Below are 27659 nucleotides of genomic sequence, written 5' to 3' on the forward strand. Positions count from 1 at the left end.
TATCTTATTGAGTCCCTCGACTATTAAAAGTAACAAAATGGTCACTCGACTATTCATATATTCCAAACTCGTCTTTTTGTGTTAAAAAACTGACAACTGTTTGAGTTGGGCGTTAACATGTTGACTTATGATATACTAAAATCATATTTTAAAGATATCTACCAAAATTGTCGTTAGTTTCAACCATTAACTCGATGTCATAATGTTTCAAGCACTGACTCAACAACATGATGTAAAAGGAGAGTCGATCCACAAAAATAGCTCAAACGGTTATGAGATTAAATTTTATTATATATTGGTCAACATGTTAATCTCAAATCAAACGATCGTTAATTCTTTAACGGGAAAAGATGAGTTTGATATATATGAATAGTCAAATGATCATTTTATAACTTTTAAAAGTCAGGGGACTCAACAAAATAGTGCCCAATAGTCATGGAATCATTTTATAACTTTTAATAGTTAAGGGAATAAATAAAATATTACCCTATAATCAAGGGACTGTTTGTGTACTTTAAGTATAATTGGTGTGATTTGTAATTTACGCGGGATATGATTTCTAAATAATTATCTCGTAATTACAAAGCGAAAAAGAAGAGAATATTACCATTCACCTAAGTTACCCTCCATTTTTTCGCCCTCTTTGTTTTATCTCTCTCTCTCTCTCCATAATGCTTCGGCTAGGAGGTCCAATGGAGTTTTCTCTCTCTCTCGTCTATTCTCAATGTCTCTGAATCATTTTATTCTTCTTTTCCACTGTCCTTTCTTAACCCCGAAAATGTTGTATTTCGTTGAAACGAGGTGGAAATCCAAGGGAAAATAGTTTTCATTTGGTTTTGGAATTTAGTTCCATTTTTTTTGGATTTTTAGGGTTCCCGAGTGGGCAAAACTAAAGCGAGAAGAAAATTCCGTTATCGTATTTTTTGTTTTGTGCTGTTTTTCACAAATGCCGCCACATCGATCCAAGTCGGAGAAAAACGACGGAATGGCGAAGCAGCTTCGCCGAGATCCCTACGAAGTACTTGGAGTCTCGAGGAACTCTACGGATCAGGAAATTAAGAGCGCGTACCGGAAAATGGCTCTCAAGTATGTTTAATTTTCCATTTCTTAAGTTGAAAAGTGTTGAAATGTCTCAAACTATCGCTCTTTTTTATTGAAGTTTTTAGTGGCTATTATATAGTAGATGAGGATTTACTAAGCTGAGAATAGTGATAATTATTAGTTAAGTACGGCGTAAACGCGCACGCATACATGGAGCACACTGATGGAATAAGTATTGGGGTCTTGAATTTAGAAGTCAATTTGTGATCGACAATTGGAGCTTTATGAGTGACAGGGATTTGGTTTGGTGGTTTTTGCCTCCTATTGATAGCGTGTAGGAGAGTCTTTATATCATCAAAGAGCAAGTAGCTGTCTATGACTTGACCAGACTTCAGATTTTTAAAGTGGGTAATTGTCATTTCGATAGATTCAGCGTTGGAGTTCTATATTGTAACGAATGCAAGGATGGGACAATAGAAATGGTTGTGATAACTAGTTTTAGTTATCTTGAAGAGTGGTCAAACAAACAGATAAATTATTGCCTAGAGTATTCTGAGGACGAAGATAACCTAGCACCTTGGAAGGAGCTTATTTCCAACATGAATCGAAAGAATTGATTACTTGCCTCAATGGTTTCTTTCAGGCGAACAGTTGTTAGAAATGAAAAATCTGATTGGGGACATGCAGTTTGGGGCTTTGACTACTTCTGAGATAGTTGGACTCATTCTTTATTTGCATGTTGTTTGTATTTTGTTATTGTACAAATAAAGTACCTATTATACTATAGCTTTATTCAGTTTCGTTGGGTAGGTAGATGCTAATCTTGTGCTATTTCAGGTACCATCCTGATAAGAATGCAAATGATCCTGTTGCAGCTGATATGTTCAAGGAGGTCACATTTTCTTACAATATCTTGTCCGATCCAGATAAAAGGCGCCAGTATGATATAGCTGGTTTTGAGGTAAGATATGCGTGCATGCAGTTAATTTCTGAAGTACTTTTACTCTGATGGTTACCTTAATAAAGAATGTTTTTGGAGGATAATACCTTAAAAAAATTGATCATACCTATGTCAGACAGATTCTTCATTTCTGAAGTACAAATAAAGGGTGAAAGTCACACTTATCTGTCTGACATAGGTATGATCAATTTTTTTAAAAATGAAGTTTTTTCCTTAATATTTTTGGAGGACTATAACCCAATACCTATGTTTGAATATGTCTCGAACAAGGGTATACTGCAACTTTCTCACTGTTACACTCTTTCAGGTTGTATAGGGAGGCCGCAAAAAATTCAGTCGTTACATGCTTCCACTCCTTAAAACCATCATGCACCACTAAACTAGATTTTGTTGATGAATCATGAATTTTGTTGATTACAATATTCTTTCATTTGAATAGGCTGTTGAAGCAGATAACCAAGAATTGGAGCTAGATCTTTCAAGTTTGGGGGCTGTAAACACCATGTTTGCTGCACTTTTTAGGTAACTCATTGTCCTTTTATATTATTTGACATTTTCCACTCTTTTGTGCCATTGTGAATGCTATTCTATAGGTATACGTTTAACTAATTCCTGTAAATAGTAAACTTGGTGTGCCAATTAAGACCACTGTATCTGCAACTGTTCTGGAGGAGGCACTTAATGGTGTGGTTAATATTGAGCCGCTTCTGCTGGGGCAACCTGTTTCTAGGAAGGTGGGATGATTATATTTCTGTTCTTTGCTAATTCTTTATACTGTTTTTAATTCAGTAACCAAAACTTGCTCCACCTTTAACAGGTTGAAAAACAATGTGCTCATTTCTACTCTGTCAAAATAACAGAAGAGGAAGCAAGGGATGGGCTTGTTTGCCGAGTACAATCACCTGATAAAAGCAAGTTCAAGGTAGATATAAAATGAGTTAGGAACTGGTTGATTCAACATTATCTGTACATGCAAGCTAGTTTTTCCTCTTTTTTTAACAATGATAGAAACTAAGATTGATTTCATTTTCTCTGTACCAATACCAATGAACAAAATTTGAACTGTTTCCATTTTGAGCCTTTTGCAATACGTGTGTAATATTAGGAATTAAGTAACCACAATGTTTTTTTTTATAAGAAGTAACCACAATGTTTTATGAGTAAAGGAATTTAAATGGTGAGATATTTACGCCAAATGATGTAAGAAAGGTTCCCCGTCCTCCCACCATAAAAGAAAAAGGAAAAAAACCATGCCCTGGGAGTACTTCGATGATTTAGGATATAAGAATTGATTGAATTGGGAAAAATTGAAGCCCTTACTCTAAGTCGGTGAGGATTGATATTAGAGATGGTTTTAATCTCTTTTATGGTCAATTGACATTTGACGGTCTTTTGTTAGTTACCAAGGAATAGATGTATGCAACTTTGTTTGTGATACTGAGACATGTGTAGATAGTTTTAGTTTGAGGGCAAGGGTAAAGCTTTTGTGTAGTTTTACTGTTGATATTGATTTATAACTGTCATTGCTTCAGTTTAGTTTGAATTAGATCTGGTATTGTTTGACTTGAATTCTATTGACCCTTGTATTAAAATAATTTATGCATTCAGGATCCTTGTATCATTTTTTTCTTTTGAACTTTTGTTGCATGAATTGCTAAGAGATACTCTTGAGATCCAATGGACAATCATATTGGGCTTGTTCTTTCAAAAGATTTGAAAAAAAAAATACTATATAAACATTACTGATAGTTGTCTGGATTACCAGGAGGCACGAAAAAATGAAGTATGATATTTTTATCCTTTTCTGTGAGTCAATAATTACACATTGTTTAATTGATTGGTTTTATGTAGATATTGTATTTTTATCTAGAAGAGAATGGTGGATTAAGCCTTGCACTGAAGGTAATGAGGTCCTTCCTTCCCCTTTCACATTTTAAAGTTTTTAAATTGTGCACTGTTTGGGCTGCATAGAAGTTTCTTCTGATAAACTATCATCAAGTCTTATACTCTCCAAAGTAAAAGTTCTTCCGTTCTGTTTATGTGTAACATGTAGATTTTCAGATTCATAAACTGCTATGTATCATTTATTGTAGAACAATTTAAGTTTTCTCCCTTGACAATATTGAGTAAAGAAAAAGCATCTCTAGACAACAACAGTTGATAATTAATAGGACATGTTTACAGAGAGCAGATTGGCGCAAAGCAAGCTCACAACTAATAGAACTTTAGGCCTTTTAGCCACCTATTCCCTTTCAGAATATTGTTGAGGCATGAGTATAATTGGGTAGAACTTTTTTCTTGGGTTTTGGCCACTGTATGTAACAGATTGTCATACCATATTTATCTTCAGAAACTTGCAATCCTATCCTGTCTTTTTCTCACTTCAAGTGTCTGTTCTTTTGCTCTTGCCTTCTTTTTCTTTCTTATCACTGTTGGATGCAAAATGTCAACATACTCGGTTTGTCTAGGACATGGCTTCATCTTGACCAGTTATGCGGCTTCTGATAAGAAAATCCTTTCCTTTTTTTCTTCTAAATGAAGCCTTATTAGTGCATTTGTTTTAAGACTCAAGTTCTCGGGTATGTTACTTGACTGTGTTGAAAATATTTGTTTCTTTTTGGTGTAGGAGGACAGTGCAAAAACAGGAAAAGTTACATCTGCTGGAATGTATTTTCTTGGCTTCCCCGTCTATCGCTTGGATCAAACAGTCAACTCAGTGAGTGACTTTATCTAAATATGACATTTGAGCTTCAAGCTGAAATTTAATCTTGTCATCCTTTATGCGGTTTCAATTTCAAAAATGATTCACTGCAGGTTGCTGCCTCAAAGGATCCAGACGCAGCTTTTTTCAAAAAGCTGGATGGATTTCAACCATGTGAAGTAACTGAATTAAAACCGGGCACACATTTTTTCGCTGTTTATGGTTCGCTCCTTTATTTCTCTGCCCCTCAAATCTCTTCTGTTTGTTGGTTTACATGCATGGATGAAACTCACCACCTTTTTAATATTCTCAAACCCTTTTTCCTAGGTGACAACTTTTTCAGAAGTGTAAGCTACACTATAGAAGCTATCTGTACTGCCCCTTTCGTAGAGGAAAAGGAGAACCTTAGAGCCGTGGAAGCTGAGATTCTGTCCAAACGAGTGGAATTGTCAAAGTTTGAAACTGAATACAGAGAGGTATGTACTTTCTGAAATCCATTGTGTATGCCGGTAATGAACTTTGTATTTGTTGATATTCATGTAGAGTGCTACAGGTCCTGGCACATTTTACCGAGATGACAAGCAGATACACAAAGGAAATGCAAGAGGTGAGATTAACTTGTGGGAGTTATGATTCTAAGCTCCATGAGAACTGAAATTTATAGGTCAATGGATAAATTTCTCGAGCAAATCCTATATGTTGGTTTTGCAGATTGATGGGCTTCTCAAACAAAGGAACGAGATTCATGCCTCCTACACAACTGTTCCTCCAAGTAAGAGAAGTTCGAGTAGGAGCAGGAGTAAGGGTGCCTCCAAGGAGGCCAAAGAAGATGGTGAAGTGAGAGAAAGGAAACATTCTACGAGGGATAGAACAAAGAAGAAATGGTATAACATCCACCAAAAAATTGACAAGAGAAAGCAGCCATGCTGAACAGGTAAAATATGGAATTTTGTTTTCTGCAAAAATCTTGCCTCCCCTTTTTGGACGGAAAGTTATGATTTGATTAAACCATACCAATTGTTGTATCAGGTTAAAGAAGTCTGCAACTTTGGGGCCGAACAAATTACAAATCAGTCCATAATTTATTGCATCGGTTCAACATTTGTGCAGGTGAGCACCACACTGCACCGTATGTTGTTGATCATGATGTGAAAATATGGTTAAGATATAATTTAACCACCGTGTCAAGGATGACAACAACTCATTGTTATTGTAAAATTCTTTCTTTTCCCCCCCTTCTCTTGGGTTGTATTTGTAATTTTTCCGTTGTATTCTCAACAAGTGTTCTTGTAAGATACCCCTTTGATAAACAGTATGCACTGGTCAGGGTCCGGACCGAGGAGGTAGAAGACACTTCCCGCCCAACTCCTCGTATTGGCATCCCTAACTGGTGCTAATTTTTCTCTCTAGTTCAAAAAGTATTGAAAGTCAATTTGTTCGTGAAGGAGAGAAAGAAGAGATTATTTGAGATGAAACTCAAAATTTGATATTAACAACGAATAAAGTGATATCTTTTATCATCACATCACAAATTCAGTTAACTTTATTATCATCTCTTTCATGTCTTAAATTTTTATTCGTGTCATTTAACTCCTAAAAGAAAATATTCGACACATGGAAATCTTCATAAATTAAGCATACGAAGGACACGGACGAATGGAATAAAAGAGAAACTAAAATGAGAAGCAAAATACAAACAACATTATTCAGACAAAACATCGGTGAAGGAAACCCGAGGGAAATTCTGGCAATCAGATTATTGTGTTATAGGACGATCAGGCTCTCTCTCCCCCGCAACAAAAATTGCAACAACCAAAGCGAGGAATCCCCCCATCACCGTGGTCGGAACCACGAAATTTCCCATACTCGCTGCTGGTTTCGGCGACATGTCTGTGCCAGGCGACATGGCCATGCCAGGTGTGTGGTCGTGCCCCTCATGGGCGGAAACAACCATGACCAGCAAGTAGGGATGTAAAATCGGGTAATCGTTCAGGTTTCAGTCGGATCCTGTCAGGTTGGGTAAAATCGGATACAGGTCAAGTCAGGTAAATTTGATGCTTTGACTCGGATCAGGTCGGGTCTAAGTCAAATAAGGTCGGGTCATTTTCAGGTTGATTTGACACCAGGTACAGTCGGGTTCAGGTCGGATTACTTTCAGTTCGGATCGATGTCAATTCAGGTCAAAACGGTTCAGTTCTGAAGCAGTTAAAAAGCAGGTTAATTCAGGTTCGGATGGACTTCAGGCGTATCTCGTTCAGATCGGGTCACATCATTGGCAAATTAAATTCAGGTCGGATCTCTATCAGATACTGATTGAGTTCAAATCGGGTTAATTTTTATTTTTGGATTAATTATTTTTGTCTTTCACGAACGTTGAATTGCAATTTGTAATTGTATATGATTTAGAGTAAATTACTAATAATATATAATCATGGTTCAATTTTATGAAAAATACAAATTTAAGAATTAAATTGAACAAATATGAAATTACAAATTAAATTTAAATAAATTAAACAACATACATTGATGAATGATCAAATCAAAATAATTTTAAATTGTGAGGTTGAAATTAATACAAAAAAGTACTAAATTATACCCATTTAAAAAGTTATGGGTCAATTAAAGAATATAAATAAATAATAAGTATGAGTCAATTTCAGATGCAAATATAATTTGGAGGACTAAATTAAACAAATATGAAATTACAAATAAAAATTTAAATAAATTAAACAACACAAAGGGATCAAATCGAAATAATTTTAAATTGTAAGGTTGAAATTAATACAAAAAGTACTAAATTATACCCACTTAAAAAGCTGTGGGCCAATTAAAAAATATAAATAAGTAATAAGTATTTGTCAATTTCAGCTGCAAATATATTTTTAAGGATTAAATTGAACAAATATGAAATTACAAATTAAAATTTAAATAAATTAAACAATACACATTGATGAGGGATCAAATCGAAATAATTTTAAAGTGTGAGGTTTAAATTAATACAAAAAAGTACTAAATTATACCCATTTAAAAAGTTATGGGCCAATTAAAATAGAAATAAGTAATAAGTATGGGTCAATTTCATATGCAAATATAATTTTAAGGACTAAATTGAACAAATATGAAACTACAAATTAAAATTAAAATAAATTAAACAACACAAAAGGATGAAATCGAAATAAATGCAAAATGTGAAGAAATAATGAAAAATATAGTAAATTATATTCATTTAAAAAATTGAAAAAATATAATTTATATATATATATATAATATAAGTTTATATATAAACTATATTTATATTATAAACTATATAATTATTATAAGCTATATATATAAATTATGTTTATATGAACTATATATATAAACTATGTATATAAACTATATATATATATATATGTATAAACTATAAAAAATATATATATATAGTTTTATAAACTATAATTTATATTAATATATATATATATATGTATAAACTATATAAAATATATAGTTTATAAATTATAATTTATATTAATATAGTATATATATGTATGTATAACTAATATAAGTAATCTATATGCATAAACTATGTAAAGTAATAAAGTATATAATTTATAAAAACCCTAAACCTTAACTCCTAAACTCTAAATCCTAAACCCTAACTCCTAAACTATAAACTATAAACCCTAAATACTATGCATAAACAATAGTTAATATATGTAACCTATAGTATATATATATATATATATGTAAACTATATATGTAACTTATAGTATATGTATGTATAAACTATGTATAGTATATGTAAACTATATATGTAACTTATAGTATATGTATGTATAAACTATGTATAGTATATATAAACTATATATATATAACCTATAGTATATGTATATATACAATCTATTTATATGTTATATAAACTATATATGTAACCTATAGTTTATAAACAATAGTTTATATTAGTGTACTATATAGTTTATACCTTATAACCTATAGTATATAATTTATAAACTATAGTTTATATTAATGTATTATATAGTTTATATTAATGTTAATTATCTTAACTATAATTTATATTAATATAGTATATAGTTTATAAACTATACTATATTAATATTAATTATATTAATTATAGTTTATAAATTATACTATATAATTTATAACAATAGTGTATATTAATATTAATTTTATAGACTATATTTTATATTAATATTAATTACAAATTATAAACTATATTATATTAATATAAGTTAATATTAATATTAATTATAAATAGTTTATTAATATAAATTTAATAGGGATGAAATTAAAAACAGGCACCAAAAGTAACCATTTTCTCCCGCCCCTCCCTGCCAAACCCTCCCTCCTTTATTTTCGTTCTCTCTTCTTCCCCGCTGAGCATCCAAAATCTCTCCCTTTTCTCTCGTTTTCCCTCTTTCATTGTTGTTTCTGGAATTGAAGGTTCTACTAATAAAATTAATAATCGCAAAGGTACAAGAGGTGGTAGTCCTGGATTGGCTAGGCGAACACAGGCACCTGTGGAGTCTTCACCTCCTTCCCCAGCAGCTTTGCAAGCCTCTATGTCATTGAGATTGTTGCCAATAATATGTGCAGATGGGTAAATATGATATATTTTTCCCCTTGTTTCATTTATTCCACTTTAAATAAACATGATCAGTTTCTATCCTTACTGCTTTGTTAGACATTTTTTTTGTTTTCGAATTTACTAAGCAGCTTTTCTTGTTGCTATGAAAAGATTTCATGGGTTTCTGTAAATTTGTTTGTTTAGTGTCTTGTTTTGATTTTCTATTAGTACATGCATATTTCTGCTGGAAATGAATAGGTACTAGTTTCCTTCTTATTTTCTTACGAAGTCCCCATTGTTAATTGTTTTTATCTTACCTCTGAAGCCTTTCTAGTTCCATTTATTCTGTTGAAAGGAATCTCAGAAATTAGCTTTCATTCTGTGTGTTATCTATCCATAATACTGACTCATTTTTGTATTACTTTGTAATTGCAAGCCATTGTTTTTAGGGTAAAAACCTTTTATTTCAGTGATTTGTCAGTTTTAACCACTTGATTTTTTTAATCTATAGTTCATAAAATTCTTAAATTGAAAGTCTTTTGAAACTTGATAGGGATTTTTTTGCTTTGTTTATGATATTTTTTGGGGGATTCATTTACTTTTAGCCATCCTCTGGTAATGGATTTTTTCATCTTAATTGATATAAATGGTATTTGGTAGTCCAGGTGCAACAATGTCACGGAATCTTTAATTTTATTATTTCAATAATGTGATAAACTAGTTACCGAGATTCTTTTGTTGGATTATTCAGGGAACCATCAGCACGAAACATGCTTGACTCTGTAATACTTCGATTGCTTGGAAGTAGGGTTGTACACGAGGATGTGGTACTGATGCCATCTGTTGTATCCTCAGAAATGTCTGGAGATAGTCTTTTTGATCGCTTATTGTTGGTTCTACATGGGTTGCTGAGCAGTTGCAGACCAAGTTGGCTAAAGTCCAAGGATGCTAAGGATTTTTCTGGACTTGACCGTGAGTCGGTGGAGGGCTTGCAGGTTTGATCTTTATCATTTTGCTGGTTGAATCTATTGCTGCTTGTTTTGGTAAAAAAATAATAAATTATTAGAGCTTTTGGTAGTTCTGGAGGTAAAGAAAGTTGTCATAATAATGTGCAGAAACGAGGTTATGAGGTGTTAATGAGAAATATAAATAAAGGGTGCATGCTGCATATGCTAAAGATGTGCATCGTCATAGGCACTCAAATTTGGCCAAATGTTTTTGTTGGTTTATGGACTTCAATTGATTTTGCCTCTCAGAAGTGATTCCTTTCTTTTCCTGTGGATGCAGAACGAATTAGATTCTATGCAATTGCCAGAGAGGATTAGATGGCGAATCCAAGCAGCAATGCCAATATTATTTCATTCTCTTTGTTAAATTTGGGTTTAGTTTTCTATTCTTTCCCCCTTATCATTAGATCTTTAAAATAGTATGTCTAGTTGTTCAATTAATAAACTTTGTTACTACTGTTGTTATTGTTTGATTGTTGGTGCTCGGAAATGGTTTAGATATGTAGCTCATTGATTGAAACTGACCGGTATTTTGACCGCTAAAGTAATTGGAAGGTTTGAGTGACTGAAAGGTAAGTTAAGGTGAAATGCATAGACATATCTAGTTGATCGGTCCTGGTTAACCTTTTTCTTACCTTTAATTTGAGATGTTATTGTAAAGATGAAAATTTTGTAAAGTTGTGTATACCCTTTTTTGGATTTATTGGTCTAGAACTCCATGTTGTCATAAGAACGTAAAGTGTTTTATTTCCTGCTGCATAAATGGCAGAGTAAGTGTTTCTGATTTACTTTGATTATTGTTTTATTTATAGAGATGAATTGGGTCAATTTGTTGCTGATAAACGCTGTCTAACGCAAAGTGTTCCCTCTTTTTGTAGGATAAGCACCGTCTTGAACATTTGAAACGAGTGCTGGAGTTTGAAGAAATGGAACCTGCAACATTATTGCTGCCAAAGCTTGAAGAAGAATGGTGCTCTGTCCATCATCTTCTGCAGTCATCGTTGCACATGTCTCTGAAATGTGTATGAATTGATAAAATATTAGACTTCCCTTTTTGTTTTTCAACACAATTTTGTGTGGTTGCTTCTGGTCTTGTGAATTAAACATTGATTGTCCAATTTAAAATGCTGGCCTCGTATCTCTCTCTCTCTCACGCACACACAAACACACACAGAGGTACATAAAAACATAAGGACTTCGTTGTTTTCTTTTAGTTTCTTCTCAACTTGATCATCTTTCTGTTGCAGATTCAGATATATTAAATTCCATGCACCGTTTCCGGCCATACTTTCTGCCTGCATCTAATGGGAGATTCAGATATATTAGATTCAGATATTGCTTGCTTCTACTTTATATTTGTAAGGGTTTGATAAAGTTGGAAATATTTGACATTGTTGGCCATCGAATTCCTTTGGCTTTATCACTGAGGGTGTGCTTGTTTCACGGAATGTAAGATTACCTGTGGGAATAAAAGATTATCAGAGAATAGAATTACTGGGAATGTTGTATTTTGTGTTTGGTTGGTTTAACAGAAATGTAAGATTACAGTGTTTGGTTAAAGGAATAAAATATTATTAGAATGTATATTTAAACAAATTGTCCTTATTATATATATTTTTTTAACAAGTTGGAAAATATTTATATATTTTCTTTAAAAATTTTAAATTCATAAAATTTATATAATATTTTTTACAAAATAGAAAATATAAAAAGGTTTAATGAAAGGGTAAAATTTTATTTTAATTCTGAACTTCATATAAAATTTTAATTATAAATTTTTTTTTGTAAATCTAAAATAGTTTAAGAATAAATTTATAATTTAACATTCGTAGAATTTTTATTATTCAATAACAAAATAATGATATTTTTAAAGAAAAAAATTAAGGGCATTTTAATCTAAAACGTCAGTAATCCAACAATACTTAAAGAAAGGGAGGTAATGACATTTTCGGTAATATACCCTAAAAAATCCACTATTGGTAATGTAAGATTACCGGGAATGATATTATCGGCCAACCAAATGGAGGAATATGGATTTCATTCTTATGAGAATCTCACATTCCCCCAACCAAACACACATTGATTGTATGCTTTCTTAATGCAGGATGCTTGCTGAATCGATGTAACGAAGCTTGTTGAATTGGTACATTGATACTTGCCGGTTGTTGTTGTCTATTATTCACTGATGCCTTGTAAATTATTGTTGTTTGTTTGACTTAAATTAATTTTTGAACATTATAAATTCTTATCTAAATAGTTACTCATGTGGAATTATGTTGGTGGCATTTTAGCTTTTAAAACTATAAAGTTGCCCATAATTAAACATATTGGCATCATTCAAGTATAAAAGCTTGATGATGATCTTTCTGGTAGTATAGTTAGGTTTTTTAGCCTTGTAAGCATTAGCTATAAGATCTGAGAGTATTTATTTCAACATAAATTTATTTTGTTTAGTTTATTTTATTGTAATTTTAGTGTTTTTAAGTGTAATAAAATTACCTTCATTTATAATTTTTTTTTAGTATTTGTAATGTTATTCAAATTTTTAATCTTTAATAAGTCCATTTCAACTAATATATTTTGATTTTAAAATTTTAAGTTAAGTTTACTTAAAATATTAATCAATTTTCACATTAAAAGAAAATTAGATTTTTGAATATTTTAACTCAATTAATATAATTTAATAAAATCAACTTCAATAAGATAATATTTAAATTTAATTTAGTGATTATAAATAAAATTTATAATATAAGAAATATAAAGAATATTATGAATTAGAATTAACATAAAAACCAAATTTATAATATACAAATTATAATTAATATAAAAACTAAATTTCAAAAAGTAATCATATTAATTTAATTATCATAAGTTTATTATAAATTTAAAATAACATAATTATATTAATTGTAACTTTACTTATAAGTCATGATAATATCATATCACTTTAACAATATGTCAGATCATTTACAGGTTGAGTCAATTACATGTCAGGTTCATAACAGGTCATGTTGAAAACAGGTCGGGTAATACCAGTTATTTACCAGGTTAATCTCGGGTTTGGGTTCATATAAGTCGGATATAGTTCGGGTACGGGTATCATATTTTTGGTTCAATTCGGGTTCAGGTCATTCTCAGGTATGATGCAGATCGGGTTTAGATCCACAATTTCCAGATCTAACTCGGGTTCAGGTCAACACCAGTTCCGACTCGAGTCGATTTCGGATCAGCACAGCACAGGTCAAAAACAATTTTAACTTAAATCGGTTTAATCAATTTTACAGGTCGGATCAGCCTTTTACACCCTTACCAACAAGCCCAAACATGCAGCAAAGATGGCTGTTTTAACTGTAGAAGCCATTTTTTCAATTGCAAGGCCTCAAGAGACTATGTATTTTATTTAAATAGATATGTAACTTAGTTGATTACTTCTGGATTTGACTTTAATATTTAAATGAATTTATTATAAACTATGAAGACTGGGCGACATATTCGTAATGGCAAGAAGTCAGAATTGTACTGTCGTTTGCTTGCTGTTGTACGAGCTTTACATTTAGGGTAAACTACAAGTTCAGTACTTCAACTATCATTTTTGTTCCATTTTAGTCACCTAACTATTTTTTGTTTCAAAACTATACCTAACCTTACGTTTTAGTTTCATCTTGATCATCCGTCATTAAAAAAGTAATAGAACTGCTAACATATCAATTTTTAATTTTTTTAATGATGATATGACATTATCTTATGATGACACATCAGTATCACCATTAATTTTTTAATGGTGAGTGATCAAAACGTAATATTATATATGATTATGAAACAAAAAATAGTTAAATGACCAAAATAAAATAAAAAAAAAGATAATTGAAATATTAAACATGTAGCTTATCCTTAACTTTACGGGATATGAATTTGTCAACTTTTCAGTTCATGATTTTTTATTCCTAAAAATGGATTTTTTTAAACACCCAGAAATACTTGGTCAATAGCCTTTATATCCATTTTTATAACCTGAAATCATGGTCTACATTACATTACGTGCCTTTTAAAGTTCATTAATATTTAAGTAAAAAAATATATAGCATCAAACTTCATTTTTCTAGAATTATATTAATGCATGATACAAGAAAAGAGGAAAAAGAAAAAAAAAATAAGAGGGTTCGAGTTAAAAACCCACCTGTCCATGACATGAGTTCCTACATCAAATACAACCATAACCTGATCAAATTGAAAAGTATAGCACCCATACAAAAATGGTAAAGAGTTGGATGTGGGTTCCTATAACCTTGTCACACTGCAATTTACATTCCAAGGTAACAGTTGGAGGCTTCAATACATACCACTGTAACCCATGGTAGATGAGAATTCAATGCCAAAAACAAAAATGAATTCTTAAAAGATGATATACTCATTGGTCCCTTTATGTACCATGTTTCTTACACCATCAATTCAGCAGTTGGTGCGTCTCTGGCTTTGTTTGAACCTGCTAAAATGAGACTACAACATCAAATGTAGTACGAATTATATAAGTGGAATCTTCGGCAAGTTTTATACAAGGAAAAGAAACCAGAAAACTCTGGCAAGTAAAATCCAAACACAAACTCTACCTCTCTTCTTAAGTTTGTTCCAGAAACTCCTTTTCCGGCTAAATGCCGGTTCCTGTAGCCAACAAATAACATTTTTTAGTCACTGCACAAGAAAATGCAACTCATACACAAGCATAAGGAATTTAATTTGTATAACAAGACTTCCTAATCATAGAATCACTGTCTTATGCATTTATTCAAGATCAGGAGAAAACATGTGTGTTTGTGTGTGTACTAGTATTATCTCCTTCATATGACTTTGAGTGTTGAACTGTCGATTCAACTAAACAGGAACTGAAAGTTTTTTCAATTACCACAGGCTGCCCCAGCTTCCCAGCTGCACGTATTGCATTAACAAGGTCTCAGTTAGAGTCATTATAGAGGATAGTAACAACTCCAAATTGACCAGCCTGTGCAGTTCGACCAACCCTATGCAAGAAATCTACCGCAGAAGTTGCAAAGTCTGCCTGAAAGAATCAAATATTTCAGATGATTAACTGCCCTAAATAAGTTAGATAATTTGCTAGTCATAAACTTATGACAATATCTAAGCTCCCTATCAATATTTATATAAATACTTCTCTTATAATAGGCATGACCTTCTGGTTGTTTATATATTATTTCTCAGATGTGATTGCACAGAAGTATAAAGAAATATAAATGCCTATTCTTCCTCGTATAACATGTACCAGACTACTTCAAAATTTATTTTTCTTGCATTGGTCATGTTCATGTGACACGTATGTATGTCTATTTACAATTAGATTTTTGTTGCATTTTCTGGTTCAGCAACTCTAACCAGGAATTTGTTTGTCAGCACACTGAGAAAGGACTTGGAAAAAGAAAGTTGCCAGAGCCGGGATGCAGGCAGATTACTCTAACATGATCCTGCTTTTGTAAAGCATAACTTAATAACAGTGTTATCATCTATAAATTCCTTTTTTACAGAGAAATGGCAATAAATTTACAACATTTCTGTCAATTTTTATTAAAAACATTATCAGTTTGGTACAATGGTGGAAAGGAGAAAGAAGAGGAAACTTTAATCCAAAAGGTCAGATATGAAATAGCACAAGTGGTTATGAATCCCAACTACTGTTAAAAGATTTTCCATCTATTTTCCATCCTCCCTAACAAAATAAGCCTTGGCGAGTTTATTCTCCTGTGACTTAAACAGTTTATTTGGTTCTCTTACATAGAAAGAGCCATATGTTGCAAGATTATCCATTTATCATGAGCAGTAAAATTGGTTTAGTAAAATGAATCACCTGGATGATATGTGAAACATTTGGAATGTCAACACCACGAGCAGCAGCATCTGTGCACACAAAAATTCCGCCTTTCTCTCGGAAACCATCTAAGGACTCAGCACGTTCTTCCAGGGAGAGGTCCTTATGGTAACGGTAACACTCAATTTCAGCCCTCTGCAGTATATTAGCCACTGCTTCAACAGCCTCAACAGTGTTACCAAACACCATGGTTCGGCTAACACCAGCACCATGATCCAATGATTTCGAGTCAAATTGCTTTAATGCCTCTATTAGTACATCAACCTGAGTGTCAGTTGTGGCATCAATCCATTTCTCCTTCAATCTGAAATTGGAAAACAAACACAAATCACCAATAAGCTAAATATTGACATTGCAAATAACAGAACTTAAGGGATTGAAATGATTATTATAGACATAGGGCAAATACATGATGGCTCAAAAGTGTGGAGGAACTGAAAACCATGCCACAGTCCACAGACAAACAAACCATGAAAAGGTTGGATTCTGTAGGGCTAGCTGTTATGCCACAAATAAAACTATTACGATATTGGATCCACAAAAATTAATTGTGCTCAGCATTTCACCCCTCAAACCAGACAGATTAACAAGTTCTGTCTTGAATCTTTATTACGAGAAACACTAGCAAGCACACATCTAATCTAATAAATTCAGTATAACTTGACTGTTCCGGCATAGATTCCTCAGAGTTCTTACGCTTCCAAGCATATGATAACCATCTGAGAGTTAGTGCCATCGATGTCCAACTCTAACGACTAGAACAGTTCAACTAATCAAAGAAACATATGATGTAGGAGTACGTTTCACCTATATGTCAATTATTTTGATTATCAACATTTCCGGAGTACAAAACTAATTAAATGCACCTTGTTGGCAACCAAAATCCAAGCATCAGAAGCCTTTAAAGTTTAAAGACATGAGCAAACAGAAGGAAAATAAATGCTATTTTTAAAATGGTTATCGTCTTTAATATTTATACACCATGGTTAGTAACAACAGCAGTTTTAATATGGTAGTTGGCGAAATGTTCTAAGTTAGACTAGACAATACTAAACACAATACAGGGAAAAAAACAGTAAACCACGACGTGATTATGATAATGAATGCATGAATGTTTTAGAATCTATATAATTCAAGTTATTGTCAAAATTTATAAAAGTATAAAAGACCTTAAATATCATTATGGCTTGACAAAATACAGGAACACAAAACGGGTACACAAATTACCAATTCTAGCCTAAATCTCCATGCTTAAGAAAAATGGTATCACAAATCTCTAAGATCTATTTTCCTTGGTGATAACAAGCAAAGACATTTTTTATCAAAACAAATCACCATGAGCAGTGATAAGCTAAAAACAATAAAATATGAGAAAGAGATAAATGTTTTGGCCTCTAAACAGGCTAATAACCATAACTAAAAGCAGCACTGTTTATCAATGGAAGATGAGCAAAAAAACAAGAGTGTAAGAATTTGGCACCTAGGATTGTGTTGATGGAGGTAGCTTCCACTAACCCAGTTGGCATCTGGAAACATCTTTTCAACACAGCATCAGCAGTTTTCTTTCCATTAACTGGAAGGGTTGCAGCAACAAATATGTACTGCTTACTTCGTTCATAATATTTTCTCACTCTCCTCCAGTCCTTTTTCTTGACGGATGAAGTTTGAATTCCTTATGTCAAGTCCTCAGCATCAGAGATGGATTCATTTTGTATATCTTTGTCACCCTCGAAGTCGAAGTGTGATACAGAACCAGAATTCAGTTCTATGGGATTCTCAAGATGCAGATTTATTCATCCGAGACAACAGCTTTTCATCAAAACGGAGCATGTGTATAAGACGGATAACATGATTCTCAAAGCCTCCACGAAGAAGCATATCTGCTTCATCAAAAACCTGCCAAGTATTGTAAATATTTTTTTTCTTAAAAAAGAGCCTTGTAGTTTCCTAAATAAGAAAAATGAATACAAAGTTATGAGTCAGAAAACATATCACATACTTTACAGCACGAACGAAATCCGAACGATGTTGTTTTTTTGGGTCTATATTGTTCAAAAGAGCAACTGGTGTCGACACAATAATATCTGGTTCATTAACTGGCCACCCCTGTAGTCAAGCGTCATATTTATGACAACCAGATTTTACCAATACAAAGGGAACAATGCCAAATATATTCATGCATCTTAAAAAAAATTAAAAGACCCTCCAAGTTTCAATAACATAGAAACCATGAATTCTAACAATGCCAAAGAGATGTATGTTGCCGTTCACAAAAATACCTGTCGACCACACACCGCTGCGACTCTGAGAAGTGGTTTGCCATCATCACCTGAAAGATCATTAGCCATTCGAACCACTTGTTCACAGAGCAATACATTTGGGCAAAGAACAACAGAAAAACTACGGGAAGAAGCAGTAGGTTTCTCCGAATCATTATCCCCATCATGCTGAGCACTACAGAGCTTATCAATTAGGGGAACCAGATAACCATATGTTTTACCACTACCAGTTTCCGCAGCAATTACAACATCTTTTCCAGAGAGTATAGAGAGCATGCAGGCAGCCTTTATAATTCAAAAAGGATTTTTTTCAATAAACACCCAAAACCACCCATTAATGGTGAGCTCACATGATTGAAGACAAAGGGATTCAAGGGTAATAAACTAAATATTGGTCTCAATCAACTAAAACTCGATATCGAATTCAAACCAACGGGTATTAAATGATAAATGCATTTGATTGTTGTTTTAGCTAATATGTTTTGAATAACTAAAAATTTGTTCCATCTTTAGATTTTTTTCCTTGTTTATTGGTAGCATCAAATCTGATAACATATTCGTAATCGATTAAACACAATCAAATAAGTAAAGAGCCACGCCAATTCTAAAGCAAATATAAATTATTTTGCTCTTTAAGAAGTTTTAATAATACAATTTCAATTATTAATTATTAGAAATCTATTCAATATCGTAATATGTATCCAAGTCCCAATCTGAAATTTTCCTTCCATCACCGAATCAAAAAAGGTCGAGCAGCAAAATTAATGCTAAACGGAGCTTAAATTACAAGGAATGGATATGAACTCATCAAAAGAACAAGGTAAAGCACCTGAACGAGGGAGGGTCTATCGAAACCGGCATTAAATAGAGCTTGAGAGATCCGATCAGATAAGCCTAGAGACTTCCAGGAAACAGTCTCTTCAGCAAAGAAAATATCTCCCCCGGTTTGCTTTGGAGAAGAGACAGAAACGGATGCGCTGCTTAAGGCCCTGGTTCGACACCTGTAGGATTGATTGAGCCAAATTAAACGTATTGGAGGAGATGGCGCGGAAGTAGAGAGAAAAGAGTGGCTGAAACGAGAGAGGAGCGTTGGGGTGGTGGCTGATAAACTGTATAAATGGAGCAAAGTTGAGGCACGTAAAATCATTACTGCCTCTGTTGAAATAAGCTTTTTTTTCCCCTTCTATTTTCTGAGGCTTAAAAACTTTCAAAGTGGCTGAAGGAGGAGATGAGGGTTTAGGGTTTAACCATACTATAACGCAGCAATCTGCAAGGCGATACAATCCTTTAGATGGTCATATGGTTTTTTGCATATTGTTAAATCTGACACTCATTGTTTACAGCCTTATCAATTTAGCCCTGATTTCTGGGCAATATAAACTATAAAGTATAAACATTACTCACACTATAAAATGAAAACAGAGAATAAACAGTTTTAAAGCAAATTTTGAGGTTTCAATTCAAGTTTGAATCTGTATTGGCATTCAATAATTAAAGAATTAAAATGAAAATTTTCAGATGTCATTTTTAGTTCGGTGACCATGACTGTAATTTACTCTTATAGGGGTTTTAAGATAAAAACGTTAAACCGCAACAGGCTAGAAGAAAAGTAGATAAGGAGATGGGTTCACTAAGCAAAGCTCTTCTCTCTTCCACGCTTCTCTCACTTCGCTCCTTTTCTTCTTCCCCAACTCCTATTTCTCCTCCTCCATTTTCACTTTCCTTTGCTTTCAAAAACTCTTTCGCCTACTCTTTAACCAGCAAAAAAAGACCACCTTTTTTGCTCGCTTTCTCATCGGCCAACTTCATCTGCAAAACTGTTGAGTACAAATTCCCTGACCCCGTTCCCGAATTCGCTGATGCTGTAAGTTCCCGTTTTCTTACCTCTCACATCTTTATGCTTCCAACTATATTGGGTATGCCTTATTTTATGGTAGAATTCAATTGTTGGGTTTGTTTGTTTTTTTTTTTTATTTGGGTTACTTCAGGAAACGGATAAATTTAGGTCTCATCTGCTCAAGAAACTGTCCAAGAAGGAGGATATTTATGGAGATTCGGTTGAAGAAGTTGTAGGAATCTGCGAAGAGGTAGTGTCTTTCTGTATTTTAAGCAAATTTTCTTCTTATTTGATGGTTGGTGGAGCTTATGATTGTTGTTTGAGTGGAAATTGTGGATTACCGGTTGATTGGATTTCTCTAATTTCAGGATAGAATACCCCATTCATAATTTCCATGAAGACGACTTGTTAAACAAAACTAAAAGCAAGATTTTAATCGGAATGTCTGAACTTTAAACTCTCAAATGAGATGATTATGAATGTGAAAGGCTTGGTTTTCCAGAGCATAATTAGTTAAAATAGAGATAATTGTGTCATTTGTTTAGATAGATATCTGCTTCACTAGAAAACCTGGAGTGTAATAAAAAAATTTAAACAATTTGAATAGCTTGTTCATGGAGGAATAAAGAATAAATGAATGGTATAATGACAAAAATACACCTAACGTTTAAGTAAATAGTTATTTTGGTCCCTATCTTTTATTTGGAGTTTAACGTAAAATGTCCTCTAACGTTTGAATAAATAAACACTAAATTTATTCAAACGTTAGAGGACTTTTTACGTTAAAATGAAATGGTGGGGCCAAAATGCTCTTATAAAAAGAATAGAGACTAAAATAACTATTTAGTCGATCGGGGTATTTTTTTTGGCCATTATGCCTAAATGAAAAGGCCTCATGCTCGTCTTTGCTGCCCTCGTCTGAAACGGATTGTTGGAAGAAAAATGGAAAAACAAGCCCTTTGTTCTTAGCGGCAAAGGACAATATACTAAACCAATACTTTGAATCGGTATGCAATAGTGGAATAAACAACATCCATTGCCATTTTGTTGTGGTGATCTATCTAGTAGTTATACAAGCACTCAATTATGTTGTTTCTGCTTATTCTAAACAGATATTCAGTACTTTCTTGCATAGTGAATATGGTGGTCCTGGAACACTCTTGGTCATACCTTTCATCGACATGGCCGATACTATAAATGAGCGTGGATTGCCCGGAGGGCCTGAAGCTGCACGTGCTGCTGTCAAATGGGCTACGGATCACGTAGACAAGGACTGGAAAGAATGGACCGGCACCAATTGATGCAAATGTTATAACCCTCCATAGGAAATGTAATCGAGTAACATTTTAATGTATGTTGTAATAGCTAGTTCAGGTATCGGAGAAAGCTTTTGTTCATCCTCTGCTTCCTTTTGAGATTAGGAAGTCATCGTGATTCAATTTCGAGCGGAGTTTTTATTAGGATGAGTAGTTTTTGTATCAGACATTCTTGATCAGAATTCAGAATATGATCCATAGACAATTCTTTCCTATCTATGAAGCGCTCCAACAGTTCATTCCCTTGCAAAACTAAGCAGTCTTCACTCTTTCCGAACCAGTCATAACGCCGCTTGACAACGAAAACGTAAACTGCATCCATCAATGGAGTTGGAATTATCAAGATTGGGGTTGAAGCAGAGTAGGGAAGTGGCAAGCATGATAGCAGCCGCAGAACAACCAAATGTAACTTTTCAAAAGGCAGAAAATAGGGATACAGCAAGCGATGCCATCAAGAAATTAACTTCAGCGGACATTTTAGTTTTAGTAGCTTTTCCATGGGAATATTGTTTAATCTCAATGCATAACGTTTAAGTGCATCATGTAAATGTGATGCCCTTGGCTCCAAAGATGACAAAGTACAATAATCCTACACCTCATGATAAGTGATATCTAAATAATCTGTCGACTGTTTAATTTTATGTCAAGTACCTCAATGAGGTAACAGTGGGTGATAAGGGCTTCAACAGATTAGGGGGATATGAGACTATCATGTTCCGCATCCGACCCGGAAAGAGAGTTGGGTTATACGAGATTGGCGGGGTGCACTAATACCACCTCGAAAATGTAAAAACAATGACGCTGTTTATCAATCATATATTTTAAGAAATATAATATTTTAATATAAAATTAATAAAAAAAATTAAAAAGTAAATTACTCTTTAATATATATTTAAAATGAGATTTCCTAAATGTCCTGTAGTTGATATTATAGCGAGCATAAATATATAACATTAACAAATATTGTTAAGATGTTTATATTTTGAAACTAAATAAGAAATAACACTTTTAACTAATTTTAGATCAATAATATATATATATATATATATATATATATAGGGTTAAATATTCATTTATAAAATGTAAAAAAAAAATTAGTTTTACACATATTTAAACTGTTAAATAAGTGAAAATAGATAACTGAAATTAACTCTTTATTTTTTCCTTCTCATTGTTAACCTCAATCATCTATTTTAATAAATTAGTAAACGAGTTGGAAATATATATATATATATGTGGCTTAAATAACACCTTTTTCAAAGAATTAGTATACGAGTTGGAAATATTCATTTATAAACATGAAAGGATATTAGTACAACTTGAAACTCAAGTTATCATGTTTATGCCCAAACCGATCCATGGGCATCATACTCTTGCGACATAATCTTGGCTGCCTAAATTATCAAATCGATTCATGCAAAGGCCAGAGGCAAAAATGACCAAAATCATAAATTTACTGAACGTGCATTTAAATTTAAAGCATGTGACCATGGATACAATCCTGAACAAGTTACAGCCTAATCGTTCTGTATTGGGATAAAATGGAAACCTCGAGAGATCCAAAATAATACTCAATTATCTTACGGCAGATCTACATACCTAATAGATTTCTCAAAATGAACTCACTCCCTTCCCACAACAATGTTGAAAATGTATGCCATTTGAATTTGTTACCCCATTAACATGTCTCTGCCACAAACAAAAACAAACATGATATATTGTTACTCGCAGAGCTGCGTTTGAAGGCCAACAACCATATGGTCTTCTGGGGTTTAAATTTAAAATAATTTGCACCTACACAAGAACAAATTTTAGCCAAAGGGTGACAAAATCCTTGACTCATTTGTGTTTTATAAATGTATTCTAGAACAAACCACAAATACTCCAGCCTGCACAATCAATAACTTAGGCTAACTCCTCCTGGATTTGACCTTCTGCATCGGTTAGAAATATCTCGTAAACATCCTGTCTTTGATTGATTAAGATAAAATTGCAAAAAAGGCTTAAAACCAAGCCTCACCAGCAAGTTTGACAGCCAAGTTGGCTTCAGCATCAGCCTCCCCATTCAGTTCCTTTTAGAGGTGAGCAAGAAAAGGTTAAATCATGCGATGCAATAAGACAAAAGGGGGAGCAAAACATCTTATTTCTAAAGAATGCACTTCTGGAGCAATTGATTGGCTTAATTTGAAGGCAGAAACAACAGTAATATAACATTATTGCAAATGCTTGTATCAAATATTTTAGATTTGAGAATTGACATCTACCAGTAAGACGATCTAAAACTGATGTCTTGACACTGCAAATTACTTAAATGGTCTCTGTTGGGGACGTGAGAGTCCTATTATATTATTTATTTTATTAGTCCTTGTTTTGTATAATACTAAAATCTAAATAATTGGTCAACTAATCTGAATCGGATAATGGAAAGGCTCATTATGGGGGCGGCCCTCTCAATCCAATTTGCTCCCCTTAGGAAAGAAGTTTAATATTTATTAGGACTTTATTTACTTTTTTTCTACAATTGTCGAAATCTCTATTTAAAGAGAGCTGTGGAATAAGAAAGTTATAGCAGAAATTTTATCAAACCCCTAAAAAGATCTTGGTCTCTCTTTTAACGAGTTGTGAGGTTTTAGTCTCCCTTCGACGAGCTAAGTTATCAATCACCATAGGTCACTCCAAGAATAACAATTAAGGGAAGGCAATCGCTTCCAATGTTCCGGCTAATCACCCAGTAACTTGATCGTGAACAAGGGACTACAACAGTCATTCTTTATTCTGCACTATCTAGGAGAAATTAAAATGGCATCGAAAACATCAGCTATCAGTTTCTAGTTCACTGGCTTCCAGCCAAAGCATGCAAGCCATAAAAGAGCTTAAATAGAAGTCAAAAAGTTTTAGATGCAAGCAATGACCCAAGCTTTAAAAACATTGTAAACACCTAATCATGATAGTATTAACAAAGAGGCAACAGTGGTCACAAGAAAAAGAATTTCTGCCGATTATTTTGCAATCAAAGCATAAGAACTTTTCATACCCTTAAAACATGATTGATCTGAAATGAAAGAAACTTATCTTTCAGTTTCATTGCCTGCTCATATAACTCAGACATGTGCTCGTGTTTGACTTTCCATAAACCCTGCAGCTGTTTACGGAAATACTAGCTATAAGAATACTACAACAGAGCAGAAGCTAAGCTCCTTAACTCGAAATGACAATACTTCAATAAAATAATAAACTAAACAAAAAATAGCTCTAAGATTAAAGAAATTTTATTATTATTTTGTTTTTGGTCATCCAAGAATTAGGCCTATATTGAAGGCCCAGGAATAGCAACAGTTGAGCTATAAGTTTGTCCAGAGACAATTTGATTTTCCATCAGGTGACAGGCCCGCCAAAAAAGAAGAAAGATTTCCTTATTCTGAGGCAAAAAGATTGGGTGTAGGAAGAAATAAATAGGTCAGGCGTGTGTTCTAATAGGAAAGACCATTGAACATATTAAATACTCTTCCTGTAGGACCAAGTTAAGAGGGAAAACTTCAATGCTTTCTTATTTTAGAAATTTCTGTGGGGGGAGAGAATGGATTGTTCTTCCCTGCAGAACCAAGTCATGAAGGAAACAATTGTCTAAAGGCTTACAACACAAAACATATAATAGAGAAACAAATGGGGCCCTAAAACAAGGAGTCTACTAGCATGGCAAAAACTACTGCAATAGATATGTCCCCTGAATTGAACCTAGCTCCAGGATTGTCATCTAGATTTTTTTCCCAGAGAAAATAACATCAAAGCAACAATGATTGGATAAAATAGTCTACCTGCATACAAACGAGCTTTGAGTCACCTCGAACACGAATGTTTGTATAACCTTTTCTAAGAGCATGTTTCAACCCTAAAATTACAGCACGATATTCAGCAGCATTATTGGTTGCTACGCCCAAACCCTCACGTAATTTGCAAATCTGTTCAAAACATCATATTATGGAAAGATGTAGGTGCGAAAAAGGTCCATATTCCAAATGATCAATTGATACCACAGTTCCAGTATCAGTTTTCAACACAGCTGCTGCACCAGCTGGTCCAGGATTTCCTTTTGATGCACCATCAAACTCAAGTATACAAGACAGCTGCCATCAAGAAATAAAGTACAGTCATAAAAATCTTGGTAAATTAATTCAGAAACCCTTTTCTCTCTCAGGAAACCCTCTTATAATGTGAATAAAAGACCTAATTGCCAGATCTTAGATAAACTATATATAATATAATATAATATAAATTCTGCAGTCTGAGGAAATATATTCAACCATTTACTTGGCATACTCAGCTGTTAATACCGGAACCTACTTACATAACCAGAGGATGCTGTTTGAACCTCAGCGTGCGGATCCAACTTGGCATGCTTTCTCACAGGATCAGCTACAACTGGTGAATCAAGTGATCCCAGTCCCTGCAAAAGGTTAAGAGTATAACTCTGAGAAATAATGTCACATTTAATCATGATGTGCTCAGGAAAAATTAAAACTGCTAACCTACCCCATACTCTGACTGTGGTCTCTTTTTGGTTCCATCGTTATGAGATGTTTCAACCTTAGAAGAAGCTGGTTCCTTAGACAAAAAAAAAGGGGGAATATCGACTTTAAAATATATAAGAGACAATATCTTCACTTTTTCTGGATGGTATAAAATGGCCTTTGTGATACAATTAGCATGTGTAAGAAACAAACTAATCAAACTACAAAGAGTTTGATCATTGATGGCCTATTCAAAACCACAAATTGCAAGCAACCACATTACTAGGGAGACGCAGGTTCTAGGTGAAATTGCAGTCAAAAGAATATATTCAAGTAAACAGACATGGGCGGAGGTGCAGGAAAATGAATAGAACCTCGAAATCTTTTCTTTCTTTTTTAACAGACTTCTTCAAAGAAACAGAAATTTTGCAGTATGCATAGGTTCATGCTTAAGGTCTCACTTGAAAAGGGCAGGGGATAAGTTCTCCAAAAAGATCCTCTTTCACATCTGCAGCTTTAATAGTGTAGAGAGCATTCTTGAGCCCACGGGAAGACAAATATTTCTCAGTTTCCTTCGTCAAGGAGGAGCCTTTGTAAACACTGACTGGAGGATCACATATCTACTTGAAATAGAACAATAACATGTCAAAGTTAACAGCCAAGCAGAAAGAAGAAAGACAATGTCTAACTTTGAAGGATTACTACGTTATTTGCATTACAATCATTACCTCAATTCATTACAATATAAGGAGGTTAAAATCCATATTGCAATAACATAGTATAGCAACACAAGTAGCTGAAAAAGATATCAAGTTATCAACTTTAGGTGACATTAGAGAAAGGGGAAGTAAGAGAAATTACCGAGGAACCTACTTGAGCCTGACATTCAGCAAAGCTCTTGAAAACACCAACAACATCTCCCTTTCTCACTACGAAGAATGCATCTTTCTCGTTTTCCATCAGTGGTTGCTCAGGGTCGACTTTTTTGGTCCTAGATGTTTTTTTCCTACCACTACTGCCACTATTACTACTGCGGGAAGAGTAGCACCGAGTGCGAAATCTTGCCAACAGAAACTCTAAATCCGCAGTCTTAACACCGGCGTTTTGAAAATTTCTTCTCCCTAAGGGAAATGGCATTGGTTTAAAGTAGTAGTAGCAATGAAATTACCAGCCTTTCTAAATAAAGCCGAACCATAAGCACGCACGTGAGACAAGCAGTTCATCAGAGAGTAAAACTTCTCCGCAATACCTAAATTTATAGGATTAAAACAAATATAAGTTTCCCAATTAAATAACTGGACATACTAATTGTTTCTGTTGATAAGCCAAACATATACGTGATTGAAAATCATTAAAAAGAGAGAGAGAGAGACTGTGATTCTTTTCATCGGCTATTTAAGCAATGTAAGACTTTCATAGGAACAGCTAAATAAAGGTGATAAACCCTAGATAGGAATTGAGAGGGAAAGCAAAATACAAAAACGAAAGGGCATAAGGAATCATATATATACATATATTGTTAACACGTACCATTAGCAGTGCGGCAGCTGGAGCTCGAGACGAACGGGAG

General features: G+C 33.5%; 4 protein-coding genes and 1 pseudogene across 5 annotated transcripts; 3 read left to right on the forward strand and 2 right to left on the reverse strand.

Annotated features, from left to right (window-relative positions):
* Positions 1–760: 760 nt before the first annotated feature.
* Positions 761–6132, forward strand: LOC120215251 (chaperone protein dnaJ 16-like). Its single transcript, XM_039212979.1, has 12 exons — positions 761–1086; positions 1879–2002; positions 2442–2524; positions 2625–2736; positions 2820–2924; positions 3854–3904; positions 4629–4718; positions 4817–4925; positions 5031–5179; positions 5257–5310; positions 5415–5637; positions 5733–6132. The coding sequence occupies exons 1-11, from the start codon at positions 947–949 to the stop codon at positions 5631–5633; spliced, it is 1236 nt and encodes a 411-aa protein (XP_039068910.1). The 5' UTR covers positions 761–946; the 3' UTR covers positions 5634–5637; positions 5733–6132.
* A 457-nt stretch (positions 6133–6589) lies between these two features.
* Positions 6590–10656, forward strand: LOC120215121 (mediator of RNA polymerase II transcription subunit 12-like). Its single transcript, XM_039212886.1, has 4 exons — positions 6590–6620; positions 9144–9300; positions 10019–10262; positions 10555–10656. The coding sequence occupies exons 1-4, from the start codon at positions 6590–6592 to the stop codon at positions 10639–10641; spliced, it is 519 nt and encodes a 172-aa protein (XP_039068817.1). The 3' UTR covers positions 10642–10656.
* A 3894-nt stretch (positions 10657–14550) lies between these two features.
* LOC120215075 lies at positions 14551–19663 on the reverse strand (annotated as a pseudogene).
* A 370-nt stretch (positions 19664–20033) lies between these two features.
* LOC120215067 (protein PLASTID REDOX INSENSITIVE 2, chloroplastic-like) lies at positions 20034–21707 on the forward strand. The gene is made up of 3 exons (XM_039212852.1): positions 20034–20292; positions 20417–20515; positions 21378–21707. Exons 1-3 carry the CDS (start codon positions 20050–20052, stop codon positions 21564–21566), a joined length of 531 nt encoding a protein of 176 aa, XP_039068783.1. The 5' UTR covers positions 20034–20049; the 3' UTR covers positions 21567–21707.
* A 1506-nt stretch (positions 21708–23213) lies between these two features.
* LOC120215252 lies at positions 23214–27344 on the reverse strand. 2 transcript variants are annotated; one of them, XM_039212981.1, is made up of 10 exons: positions 26951–27344; positions 26551–26709; positions 26112–26183; positions 25927–26025; positions 25613–25705; positions 25397–25540; positions 24616–24723; positions 23602–23653; positions 23456–23515; positions 23214–23375 (listed from the first exon to the last, which is right to left on the reverse strand). In XM_039212981.1, the coding sequence occupies exons 1-9, from the start codon at positions 27224–27226 to the stop codon at positions 23487–23489; spliced, it is 1032 nt and encodes a 343-aa protein (XP_039068912.1). In that variant the 5' UTR covers positions 27227–27344; the 3' UTR covers positions 23214–23375; positions 23456–23486. The 2 variants fall into 2 exon arrangements, with proteins under 2 accessions (XP_039068912.1, XP_039068911.1); XM_039212980.1 differs by lacking the exon at positions 23214–23375 and having other exon boundaries at positions 23386–23515.
* Positions 27345–27659: the final 315 nt, after the last annotated feature.

The sequence above is a fragment of the Hibiscus syriacus genome, unplaced genomic scaffold, assembly GCF_006381635.1.
Source record: "Hibiscus syriacus cultivar Baekdansim isolate YM2019G1 unplaced genomic scaffold, ASM638163v2 tig00110114_pilon, whole genome shotgun sequence".
NCBI lineage: Eukaryota > Viridiplantae > Streptophyta > Magnoliopsida > Malvales > Malvaceae > Hibiscus > Hibiscus syriacus.